Raw genomic sequence first — 13,483 nt, forward strand, 5'->3', positions numbered from 1 at the left:
GGAATTTACAGCCTAAAATGGATGAACTAGTTGGACAACCTCAGAAAAGGCACGTAAACAGTTCTGAGCCCCAGTGTCCTTTTGATACCTCAAGGGTCAAAATCTAGAGAGAACTGTTTATGAACTTGGTGAGGCTCTTGAGTAAGTAAAATAAGCAAGTACATGCTTAAATCTTAGTAAGCCCATAATATATATACAGAAGTGGCACTCAGAGAGTATTCGACCCTGTACTTTTTTTTTTTTTTTTTCTTTTTGAGATGGAGTCTTGCTCTGTCACGCAAGCTGGAGTGTAAGGGCACGATCTCGGCTCACTGCAACCTCCGCCTTCTGGCTTCAAGTGATTCTCCTGCCTCAGTCTCCCAAGTAGCCGGGATTACAGGCATCCGCCACCACTCCCAGCTAATTTTTGAATGTTTAGTAGAGATGGGGCTTCACCATGTTGGCCAGGCTGGTCTTGAACTCCTGACCCCAAGTGATCTGCCCACCTTGGCCTCCCAGAGTGCTGGGATTACAGGCATGAGCCACCGTGCCTGGCCTTTTTTTGTTTTGTTTTGTTTTTGAGACAAGTTCTCCTTCTGTTGTCCAGACTGGGGTGTGGTGGCACAATCATAGCTCACTGCAGCCTCAAACTCCTGGGCTCAAGCAATCCTCCCACCTCAGCCAGTCCTCCCACCTCAGCCTCCTAAAGTGCTGGGATTAGAGGCATGAGCCACTGTGCCTAGCATCAACCCTGTACTTTTTTAAAAAGCTGTGTTATTGTTGTGTGTCTGGTTTTTTGTTTTTGTTTTTACTTTTGTTTTGAGACAGGGTCTCATTCTGTTGCCTAGGCTGGAATGCAGTGGCATGATCACAGCTCACTGCAGCCTTGACTTCCCTGGGTCCAAGTGATCCTCCCACTTCAGCCTCCATAGAAACTGGGACAGGAGGCACGCACCACCACACTAGGCTAATTTTTTCTGTATTCTTTGTAGAAATCGGGTTTCACCATGCTGCCCAGGCTACTCTCAAATTCCTGGGCTCAAGCAATCTGCCTACCTTGGCCTCCCAAGTGCTAGGATTACAAGTGCTAGACGTGAGCCACTACACCCAACCTGTGTGTTGTATTTCATTGAACCAGAAGTTTTCTCCTTGATTATCTAAAATATTTCATATTTCATAAAAATGTAATATTAACATATGGCCTAGTTTTTTACCTCGAAAGTCAACTGTTTCCAGTTTTTTGTTTTTCCTCTCAGATTTTTGTAATATATACATGCACATATGTATGTTTGTTCTTTGTTTAATTTAAAAAATGGCTGTATACTTGCTGCTATACATCTTGCTTTTTCATTTAATATTGTACCTTGGAAATTGTTCAAAAAAGTTTATAAAGAGGCTTTCTGGCTTTTTTTTTTTTTTTAAAGACAGGGTCTGGTTATATTGCCCAGGCTGGAGTACAGTGGCTGTTCACAGCTGTGATCATGGCACACTGCAGCCTCGAACTCCTGGGCTCAAGGCAATCATCCTGCATCAGCTTCCTGAATAACTGGGACTACATGTGTGCGCCACCACACCCATGTTCTTCACCCTATTTTATGGCTGCATTGTATTTCTTTTTTTTTTTTTTTTTTTTTTTTTTTGAGACGGAGTCTCGCTCTGTGGCCCAGGCTGGAGTGCAGTGGCCGGATCTCAGCTCACTGCAAGCTCCGCCTCCCGGGTTCACGCCGTTCTCCTGCCTCAGCCTCCCGAGTAGCTGGGACTACAGGCGCCCGCCACCTCGCCCGGCTAGTTTTTTGTATTTTTTAGTAGAGACGGGGTTTCACCGTGTTAGCCAGGATGGTCTCGATCTCCTGACCTCGTGATCCACCCGTTTCGGCCTCCCAAAGTGCTGGGATTACCGGCTTGAGCCACCGCGCCCGGCCCCCATTGTATTTCACTCTATAGTTTTTTGTTTGTTTGTTTGTTTATTTTTTGGGGGGGTTGGGGGTTGGTTGGTTTGTTTTTTAGACGGAGTTTCACTCTTGTTGCCCAGGCTAGAGTGCAATGGCGCAATCTCGGCTCACTGCAACCTCTGCCTCCCAGGTTAAAGTGATTCTCCTGCCTCAGCCTCCCAACTAGCTGGGATTACAGGCATACGCCACCATGCCTGGCTAATTTTTTTTATTTTAGTAGAGACAGGGTTTTACCATGTTAGCCAGGCTGGTCTTGAACTCCTGACCTCAGGTGATCTGCCCGCCTCGGCCTCCCAAAATGCTGGGATTACAGGCATCAGCCACTGGCACCTGGCCACTCTATAGTTTTAAATAATTTTTTTAAACAATATCCTCTTGGACATTGAAGTTATTTCCACCCCTTTTGCTATTTCAAATGATGCCACAGCGAGTGATTTCATATACAAATTATTTCTCACATGTGCAAGTTTGCCTTGATATACTCCTGGAAATGGAAATGCTGGTTCAGAAGCAAGTGCTTTCACAGTTTTGAAAGAAATTGCTGAGTTGGTCTCACTACCAGTTGTAACAGGTTGTGCTCCTACCATCAGTGTATGAGAGCAATGATTTCCCGCAGCTTTGCCAACACTGTATGTTGCTGAACTTTTCTGACTTTCTGTTGAATCCTTTTTCTTTACTTTGCTCTCACAGAGGTCAGCAGAACTGGCTACAGTTAGATCACCGAGTTCTTGACCATGATTTGCCCAAGAAACCAGGCCCAACCGTTTTGCACTTTGCTGTGAGGTATGTATCCACAGACCCAGTTAGCATCCCTCTTTTTTTGCTGTTATTTTTGGTTTTCGTGTGTGTTTTCTTTTCTGTTTTTTACATTTCTGGTGATTAGAGATAGCGAATAAAAAGAGAAGAGACCTATCAAAACATTATCATTTGAAAGAGATTCTCTACTGTCTTGGTCTGAGGACCAAGTTACCATAGATACTGTAGAGCTGTTTTCTTTGAAGATGAAGGATAGAGTCACCTTCCTTTATTCCTCAAAGCCTCTTAGAGCAATTTAAAGCTGAAAAACATGGGTAATATATTTTAATACATAAGGCTGTTTCTCACTCAACATATTTTTAAGATTCTTATTATTTGAAATATGACAAATATTTGCTATTACATTTTATGTAGCAATAATGTTTTCTACAGACTTGGAAATAATTGAATTTTATACAATTTGATGCCTTAATTTGAATAGAGCATAAAATACAAACAAATGCTTATGGAAATAATTAACAGTACAGGGGCCTGAATTCCATTCACACGCACAGAGACTGCTGAAAATAATGCAGAGTCCTTGACTTGTTCTCTGAGGTCTGCTTGGGCAAGTCACTTAACTGTATCCTGAAATGGATGCATTCAACTACATCAGTAATTTCTCAAATCCATCTCATGATAGAACTATTTTTTTAGTTCACAATCTAAAACAAACAAACAAAAAATGTTATAAGGTATAATACCGGCTGGGCACAGTGGCTCATGACTGTAATTCCAGCACCTTGGGAGGCTGAGGCAAGTGGATCACTTGAGGTTAGGAGTTTGAGACCAACGTGGCGAAACCCCATCTCTACTAAAAATACAAAACAAAATTAGCTGAGCTTGGTGGTGTGCTCCTGTAATCCCAGCTACTCATGAGGTTGAGGCATAAGGATCGCTTGAACCCAGAGGCAGAGGTTGCAGTGAGCCAAGATCGCACCACTGCACTCCAGCGTGGGCAACAGTGAGACTCCATCTCATAAACAAAAACAAAACAAAACAAAAACAAGAAGTAATACCTATGTTTCTCTACCTAGCTTGAGGTGAAATCATTACTGATGGAGCTGAAAGCCCTTCTTATGTGCTGACCCCCTCTCCCCACTTTCCTAAGTTTGATGAAAAATTTTATGATAAATTTTGTTCTGTTGGTATGAAGTTAAAAATGATAAAATGAGGTAAGGTGGTAGGTTTCTTATAAATCTAGTTTCTTCTCATAAAGCTAGATGAACCTGAAGAATTGTCCTGTATTCTGAGTATATGTTCATTTTTGTTTTTTTGTTTGAGACAGGATCTCAGTCTCTCATCCAAGCTGGAGTGCAGTGGTACAATCTTGACTCACTACAACCTCGGCCTCCCGGGCTCAAACAATCAGCCTCTCAGGTAGCTAGAACTATAGCCACGTACCACCACACCCAGCTAATTTTTTGTACTTTTTGTAGAGATGAGGTTTTGCCATGTTGTCCAGGCTGGCCTTAAACTCCTGGGCTCGAGCATTCACCTGCCTCAGCCTCCCAAAGTGCTGAGATTACAGGCGTGAGCCACCATGCCTGATAATGTTAATTTTTGGAAGATGAAAATGTACTTCGTTTTATGCCATGAAGGTGTAGGTTTCATCCTTTTTTGGGGGGGCTTTTTTACTGATTTCCTGGCAACATTCTATCACATTTTACGAATACTTTTAATTTTAATTGAGTCTGTTCCGTGAAATTCAGAAGTATGAGAATATGACAGAATACATTTTTAAAGAAATCTTTTTTGGCCAGGCACAGTGGCTCATGCCTGTAATCCCAACACTTTGGGAGCCTGAGGTGGGAGAATCACTTGAGTCCGGGAATTTGAGACCAGCATGGGCAACATAATGAGATCCCATCTCTCCAAAATTTTTTTTAAATTAGCTGGGTGTGGAGGTGGGTACCTGTGGTCCTAGCTACTCAGGAGGCTGAGGTGGGAGGATCGCTTGAGCCCAAGTCAAGGCTGCAGTGAGCCTTGATCATGCCGTTGCACTTCAGCCTGAGTGACAGAGACCCTGTCTCAGAACAAAACAGACAGTTCTTTTTGGTGTGAATCAATGGGGATTGTGGAGAGTTGCTGCTCCATACTGAACAAATGAAGTGTTAGCCACTTCCAATTTCTGTCTTGCTTTTGGGTCTCAAATCTGCTTTAGAATATAATTTCTTTAATTAAATTGGAGTAACAACAACAAGAAGTAATTTAATTGCCAGAAGTAATTATATTTTTAAAACCCAGGAAGGAGGCAGCATAGTAGTGATTTGTCTAGGAGCATAGCTGGTATGGAAAAGTACGCAGAAATCCTAAAGAAAAAAAAACACTGAGTTTCCAGGAAAGAGGGTGACATGAATGCTTGTGTCCATGGCAATGGAAAAAAAAAAAAAAAAAAAAAAAACTAGTAGGCAAGAGGTTAAACAGCATATTAGTACTTAAGCAGGAGTCAGAGAATAGCGAAGTTTTAATCTTGTGTTGTGTAGGGAAAATGGCCCAACATAAATAAAATATACTTTTTCAGAGAGAATTATATTATCACTATAAACATTTCAAATTATATGAATGAAATGAAAAGTAAAAATTACTCTTCACCACCTCCAACCTTACCCTCGACCCCCAAGTTTCCCCCCTTCTTAGAAAAATAGGGTAAGTCATTTGATGAATTAATTTCTTTTTTCTTTGCAACTTGGAGATCTTTTCTTGGGTATATAAAAATCTATTTATTTAAGCATTAAGGCTATTTCTAGTTGTTATTAAAATTTAGGTTACAGCTGGCCAGGCGCGGTGCCTCACACCTGTAATCCCAGCACTTTGGGAGGCCAAGGTGGGCAGGTCACTTGAGGTCAGGAGTACGAGACCAGCCTAGCCAACATGGGGAAACCCCATCTCCACTAAAAATACAAAAAATTGGCCAGGCTTGGTGGTGGGCATCTGTAATCCCAGCTACTCCAGAGGCTGAGGCAGGAGAATAGGTTGAACCCAGGAGGTGGAGGTTGCAGTGAGCCAAGATCGCACTACTGCACTCCAGCATGGAGAATAGAGTGAGACTCCGTCGCAAAAAAAAAAAAAAAAAAAAAAAAAAATAGGTTGCACCTAACATCATTGCCCTTTCATCTTTTGTGCACGTGGTGTAGTGTTTCTGTAGTGTCATCTACTCAATGAAAGCATTATGTCTTCAGAAAATCTAACAAGTACCATCTAGGTAGTAAGCAGATTTGTGTAGATTCTTTGACAGCTAATATCTGGTCTGTTTGGGGTCACAGAATACCAAAGGAGTAAACTCTATCTCCCTTTCTGTACAGTCATTCATAAGGCTCTCTATCTTCTCCAAGCAGGTTCCTGAAATTCCAGAGTGACCTGCTGCTTGTTCATGAGTTTCAGCACTTACTTGGAGTGTTATCTCAAGAGTGTCCCATAATCACTTCGCATTACTTTCCCTTAACTACTTGCATGTTTAAAACCCTTATCAAGTTTTTAATTATTCACTTAGTTCTTCCTCCCAACAGTATAGTGAGATCATAATAGTCTTTGTTATTATTCCAATTAAGTGGTTGTTTTTTCTCCAGTTTAATTAAGGAAATGATAAAGGAAAAGCACACGCCAAAGAATTTCGTGAACTGACCGAGGTCACTGTGGAGTGTAGCTGGTTCTGTGGAGGTCTCGCAAATGGGGTTGTTTTGTGCTCCAGTGAAGTGAGTTGCTCCTCAGAGGGTCTCTAGCCTCCTGTTTGGAGAAAACAGAACTATTGGTAATACTTCTATCCCAGTAGACACCATCAACAAATCTCAAACAGGTTGCCTGTTTGACTGAAGAACAGAGAGCCAAAGATAGCATTTGGCTCTGTCTTGATGTTCGCTCATTTTAGGAGCCTCTGGAAGTGCAGGGGACCTCTTTTGAAATTGGGGTCCTCACCTCTTGCGTCAGCACAGTACTGCTGCATGCACTGGAACATGGAGCACAGAAGTCCCTCATTCATGGACACTGAGGTGTGTGGTCACCAAACAGTTAATGCACAATGAAAAAGAAGTCCCTTCAGTGATAGCATAAAGCATGTGTACCGCTGTTATTTTCAGTGCAAACAATTAGAAGTCCTAATGCCAATGATGAAGATAGGTTCAGTAGGTTATAGTGGTACTTTTATAGTAAACGATGAATCACTTTAACAAAAGAGATTAGATGAAAAAGTACATTGCAATTCAGAGCTTCTCCAGAAGGCGAGGCAGGGCATATCTGAATCATCTTGGGAAATTTTTCAAACTACACAGTTACTCCCCTCCAACTCCACATTCCTGGCCCAGATTCTGATATAGTGCCATGGAGGGAGGGGTGCATTGTCCAGCCCTCTCTCCACCCCTCCTCTTATAAATCATTACTTTAATAAGTCACTGTTATCAGGGATGTTGTCATGTATCTCATCGCTCATGCATCTTAGGAGAAAAGATACATTATATCTGAAAAAGATAGGGAATGAGTGTCCTTCTGTAAAACAGAGATTACTATTTATGCCATGGGAAGTTCAAGTGATCACATTGAGGTTTTTTGAAGTTGGTATGTTTTATAAACATATATAGATCTATAAATACTGAGAAAATTCCTGGAAGGAGCTACACCAAGCTGTGAAGAAACATTTCTTCCTTCATTCATTCATTATGTGTTAGAGTTTTGCTACATTGTGCTCTACCCCATTCTAGGTCTGAGGACCCAATAGTGAAGAAGGCAAAAATCTCTACCATCATAGTCTGCATACACATAAACAAATGCATTCATTATATAATAACAGTTTGTCCATTCATCTGATAAATAGTTGCTGATTTCCTGCTACGTGCCTGGCCCTGTACTAGATGCTGGAAATCTAGCAGTGGTAGAAGAAAATGACAAAAATGCTGCAGCCATAATGGTAGAAGAAAATGACAAAAATCCTGCAGCCATAAAGCCTACAGCCTAATAGAAAGAGACTGACACTAAGTAAAGTAAACCTGCAAAGCATCTTATGTGAGGGGGTTATGGAGGAAATTCCATTAGGGAGGAGGAAAAGGGAATATTAGCAAAGCCGGGGCTGCAATTCTAAATACAGTGGTCAGGGAAGGCCTCCCAAAGAAGGTGGCATTGAGCAAAGGCATACAGGAGATGAGACAAGGACCCAGGACCCAGGCCCATTTCTGGGGAAGTTTCTTCCAGGCCAGGGGAACAGCAGGTGCACAGACAGGTTGGCAAGAGCATGCCTGGTGTGTACCAGCCCCTGGAAGGAAGTCATGTATCTGGAGAGAACCTACAAAAGGGAAATGAGTAGGAGTTGGCATGGGGTAGGCCTGTAGGGCATTGGGGCCTACGGGTTTTGAGCTTGAGAGCATAACCCATTTCCATTTTAAACAGACTCACTCTGGCTGCTGGGTTGAGGACGGACTGGAACGGGGCAGGAGGGCACAGCAAGACCAGTTAGGAAACTGTTGCAATGGTCCAGGCCAGAGGTGAGTGGGGTGGACCAGACTGAGTCTCACTCCACATTCACCGGAGATGGTACAAGTTGGTTATGAGAATTGAAGAGAGAGCAGGGGATACAAAATGATTTTGCAAAACATTATGCAAATGTAAGGAATTTTTTTTTACTGTAGCATTTATGAAAAAGAAAAATTCCATGAGATCTTGCTTTCAAGAAGTTTTCTCTCTACGGAAACGTAGCATAAACTCTGCAGCAGGCCCTAGGCTATTTGACAAGTATTGTCTCATTTACTCCTGAGCTAAACCCTGAGGTACTACAGATTGGAAGGGTTAATAAATATCTGGTTTATATTCCCCAGGATAGAGGGAGCAGCTCAGAAACATATGCTGCTTCTGCACAGAGAAAAGAAAATATGTAAAGCAACAGCACATAGTATTCCCTTTGTGACTTCAAGATTAAACCTTTGTCTTCTTTTTTCCAGTTATAAAATCTCAAAGAGGTGTGCTAAATATGTGTGTGACCTCTGTGTGTATAGACGCACCATAATTTATTTAGGTACCATAATTTATTTAACCAGTTCTCTATTTCCATAGGAGTCCAAACTCCACCAGGTTTCTGGGGGACTTCCCCAGGCTGGGGGTTGTTATCTGGTTCCCATAAATTATATTCCACAAACATATGGGCCTCTTGGTAATGCAGCCCAGATGTGAATATTTGAAAGGCTTGACAGTGAGGAGCAAGCAAGCATTTAACTAGGAGTGCAGGGCCTTGGTGTGACCTCACTGGAAAAGCTCATATTCCCTCAGAGGAGGGCAACCTGAGGTGGCTCAGGCCGGTACCACCTTGTTCCAGTCAAAGCCAGAATCTTGGCTTCTTTCATCCCCCTTATTATTTGTTTTGTTTTTCATTTCAATTGATCTTCCCTCTTCTTCTCCCTTCTTTTCCTCCTCCTCTTTCCAAGTCACTTTTGCTGGTTCCTAGAACTGCATGTGTCCACCCAGTAGTACCCTAAAGCGTTGTCTGCCACTCTTAGGGCTGAGAAGAACTCACTTTCCTACTGTAGTAGGAAACCCGGAGGCAGACTGCTCCCTCTGGGTGAAAATTGCTGCAAACAGGGAGCCCTTGAATTCAAGACTGCTGACTGCCTTCTCATCACTCCTGGCCTGGTCTTTGGAACGTTAGATCTTTAGAAAGAGTTTAACTCAAGGAACATCATGACTACAACCCATGAGTCCTCATCATTCCACCAGAATTTTTTAAAGAGAGCCAAATACACGTGACACATAAAGACAGACTGTAGTAAAGAGGGAGACTTATTGACATAGAAAGATGCTCCCAACATATTCTAGGTGAAAGAAGTGGACCACAAAAAGTCCATGCAATATGATAACACTCTATGTAAAATATTGTATAAAACATCTGTACAGATAGAAACTAAGTTGAAAATGTTAACAATAGTTAATCTCTAGGTAGGATGATTGTAGGGACGATTTTCATTTTTTTCTTTTTCGTTCATCTGTGTTTTTTCCTACAATGAACATATTACTTGAGCAAAATTTTACATGCAATTATGAAAAGTGATAAGAGGAAGAAAGGATAAAATGTTTGTGACCAGATAAGCATGCTTTTGTTTAAAGCCATCAGAGGGTAGGTGATTTACAATAACGAGAGGATTGGAAAGTTCATCTTTTCATGGAGGAATGTGATTTAAAGGCCCAGAGAAACAACTGATTCCTTCTACTTAGGCTGAGCTGAGGCTACTTGAGGGAGGTGTGCGAGTTAGCCAGAGGTCTTTGCCCATCTACCACACTCCCATCTGAATGCACAATACCCCAGACCGTGGGAAATACAAAGGCCAGTTGCCTCAGTATCACCCATGACCCCTAACTGGCCCAGCCTATTCTGAACTTCCAGGCAGGCGGTTAATGGCCTTCATCTTCGAGGATCCAACATCCTCATCACACAAGAGTTCAAGAAAGACACAGAATCCTCTGAAGCACATGCTCGATCATGATTCCAGTTTCTTACAGGATTCTATTTCTTGGTGTATTCCCTGGGCAAGTATCAGAAATTATTTTTAGAAATCTGCTCACTCCCCTCTCAAACCTTTCAGTCCTATCTTTTGGTGGATGTGCCTGTGTTTCCACAGTTTTAAGAAATAGATGGGCCATGAATACTTAAAGGATGTGTGTGTTTGTCTGTGTGTATGTGTGTGTGTGTCTCAGGACAATGAAGAGGCAACATCAAAAGTAAAGAAATTGTATGGTGGGGCTGGGCGCAGTGACTCATGCTTGTAATCCCAGCACTTTGAGAAGCCAAGGCTGGTGGATCACAAGGTCAGGAGTTCGAGAACAGCCTGGCCAACATGATGAAACCCCATCTCTACTAAAAATACAACAGTTAGCCAGGTGTGGTGGTACACACCTGTAGTCCCAGCTACGTGGGAGGCTGAGGCAGGAGAATCACTTGAATCTGGGAGGCAGAGGTTGCAGATCGCGCCATTGCACTCCAGCCTGGGCAACAGAGCAAGACCCTGTCTCCAAAAGAAAAAAAAAGAAAGAAACCATATTGTGAAGGGTGAAAGAAGCTGCAGAGCTCAGAAATTAGAAGCTCGGCTTTCAATGCAGGGTTTCACTGTAGCAGCACTATTGAAACTGAGGACCAGGCCATTCTTTGTAGTAGGGAGCTAAGCTGTGCTGTAGGATCTTTAGCAGATCCCTGTTCTCCACCTACTGACGTCAATAATGCTCCCAGGCTGGGCACTGTGGCTTACACCTGTAATCCCAGCATTTCAAGAGTCCAAGGCGGGTGGAGCACTTGAGTCCAGTTCAGGTCCAGCCTGGGCAACATTGTGAAACTCTGTCTCCACAAAAAATACAAAAATTATCCTCGCATTTTAGTGCGTGCCTGCAGTCACAGCTACTCAGGAGGCTGAGGCAGGAGGATGGCTTGAGCCCAGGAAGTTGAGGCTGCAGTGATCAGGCCACTGTACTCTAGCCTGGGCAGCAGTGCAAGACCCTGTTTCAAAATAAACAATAACACTCCCCAAGTGCTGACAGTCAAAGAATGTCTTCAGCATTGGTAAACACCCCCACCCAAACATTGAGAACAGAGCTTTAGCATCATTCTTAGGTTCATATTCCAGCTCTTCCACTTACTCACTGTGTAGTTTCTGGCACCCTCTCGGGCCTGTTTCATCACCTATAAAATGAAGCTGGTGGTAGCACCCACCTACTTTGGGGGTTGTTGGAGGATTCCAAGTGCTAACAGGTACTGTAGACCCTCTATAAATGTTAACTATTTTTATGTTATAAATAACAGGCTGCCTCAACCACATGTTCAGTGGGTGAAACATTCTATCATGTTTCTGTCACAGCCTTTGAATATGAAAGATTTGGGATTGTCTGGCTTGGGTCTGACCCAGTCCCCTTTGCACTGGGCAGAGGATCTTATCATTTATCTTCATTATTCACCATGCCCAGATGTTACCTCCTCACCCAACTTTTCTCCCCTGCCTCCCCTCCCCACTCCCTCTCAAAGCATCTGTCCCTGCTTTCCTGTGGAGGACTAGAGCAGGCTGTTTTAAAGAGGAGGAGAGGCAAGCACTTGGAATTCACATGCCCCTGACACTTCAGGTTGCCTAGGGGAGAAGACTCTCTCCCCTTCCTGGCAGGTCACAGCAAGGCCCTGACTCTTTTAGGCCTCCAGCTCTTCTAGATAACTCAGAAAGAGTCACGTTGTGGGAAAGGAGCAAGAGGGCAGGTTCCTACAGGCTTACCAGGAGGCCCTCTCTAGTTCTAGCCATGTCTGGAAATTCAGAAATGAGAAAGAGCATTCCTGGCAGAGGAGCACATTGTAGAAGCAAACAGTGCTTCCCCTGGGAATTCTCCAAGACTGTTCCCCTCCCACAGATGAAAGGGAACATATTGGACTCCCATAAGCACTGCATAATAGCTTGCAGAAAGTGATGTGTTTGGAGAAAGTGAAATACACTTAAATTACACTTCAGCCTTCAGCATGCATTATAAAGTGAGATATGACTACCTTGCAGGGTCATTACAAGCAATAAACAGATATCTCCCTGCTCAGAATGTGGATGAGGATCTGATAGAAATCTTTCAAGGCGTGTGGCTGCAGTTAAATGCCTGAAATTACTCATGGTGACTAAATGAAACCCAGAATGAGGTGTTTTGATTTAGCCCTCTCTGGACGCCAGTCACAAACTCAGCATTGTTCAGAATGCAAAATAATTGAGCAGTTCTTGCCCAATTCACCCTCTTTGAAGATACCACTCAGACCTCACAAAGGCCCTGGGAAGCAAAGAAACCATGCTCAGTTGAGGAAGAAAACTCGAAACTGGTTAGAAGAGCATTCGTTTCACAATATTTTCTCATTTTGTGTTAAAACAGACATTTGTGTAGCATTCGTTTCCTTGAGAGAAAGAACTCAGGAAAGATACTTGGATTTGTTTTTTTTTTTTGAGACGGAATCTTGCTGGGTCACCCACGCTGGAGTGCAGTGGCACAATCTCAGCTCACTGCAACCTCCTCCTCCCGGGTTCAAGCGATTCTCCTGCCTCAGCCTCCTGAATAGCTGGGACTACATGCATGTGCCACCACATCCAGCTAATTTTTGTATTTTTAGTAGAAATGAGTTTTCACCATGGTGGCCAGGCTGCTCTCGAACTCCTGACCTCACGTGATCTGCCTGCCTTGGCCTCCCAAAGTGTTGGGATTACTGGCATGAGCCACTGCGCCTGGCCAGATACTTGGAATTTTTATTCTGGTTGTTACAGTTAAAGCTTTACAGATGTTCCCAACTAAGTCAGTGCCTTTTATTACAGTCACATCAGTAGAGCGATAATAATATTCTAATAATCACCGCCCTTCATTGGCTACTAAACCACATGCCACCTGCTATGTTAAGCGCATTTCTTTTTTCTTTTTCTTTTCTTTTTTTTTTTTTTTTTTTTTTTTTTTTTTTGAGACGAGTCTCGCTCTGTCGCCCAGGCTGGAGTGCAGTGGCGCGATCTCCGCTTACTGCAAGCTCCGCCTGCCGGATTCACGCCATTCTCCTGCCTCAGCCTCCCGAGTAGCTGGGACTACAGGTGCCCGCCACCACGCCTGGCTAATTGTTTTGTATTTGTAGTAGAGACGGGGTTTCACCATGGTCTCAGTCTCCTGACCTGGTGATCCGCCTGCCTCCGCCTCCCAAAGTGCTGGGATTACAAGCGTGAGCCACAGCGCCCCTCCATTAAGCACATTTCAAACCCTCTCATTGCTCCAGTGTGTGGGGCAAGAGAGGTAAGAGGCAC

The 13,483-nt window shown here is 43.3% G+C and overlaps 1 protein-coding gene across 3 annotated transcripts in view; it reads left to right on the plus strand.

Annotated features, from left to right (window-relative positions):
• The window catches only part of FRMD4B (FERM domain containing 4B), a 363,826-nt gene that overhangs the window by 229,336 nt on the left and 121,007 nt on the right, over window positions 1-13,483 (plus strand). For all 3 annotated transcript variants that reach the window (XM_007984946.3, XM_007984948.3, XM_073009939.1), the window contains one exon: window positions 2,622-2,714. In XM_007984946.3, the coding sequence (XP_007983137.3) occupies window positions 2,622-2,714 (93 nt within the window). The remainder of the gene's footprint in view (window positions 1-2,621; window positions 2,715-13,483) is intronic.

Source organism: Chlorocebus sabaeus, chromosome 22, assembly GCF_047675955.1.
Source record: "Chlorocebus sabaeus isolate Y175 chromosome 22, mChlSab1.0.hap1, whole genome shotgun sequence".
In the NCBI taxonomy this organism is placed as follows: Eukaryota; Metazoa; Chordata; class Mammalia; order Primates; family Cercopithecidae; genus Chlorocebus; species Chlorocebus sabaeus.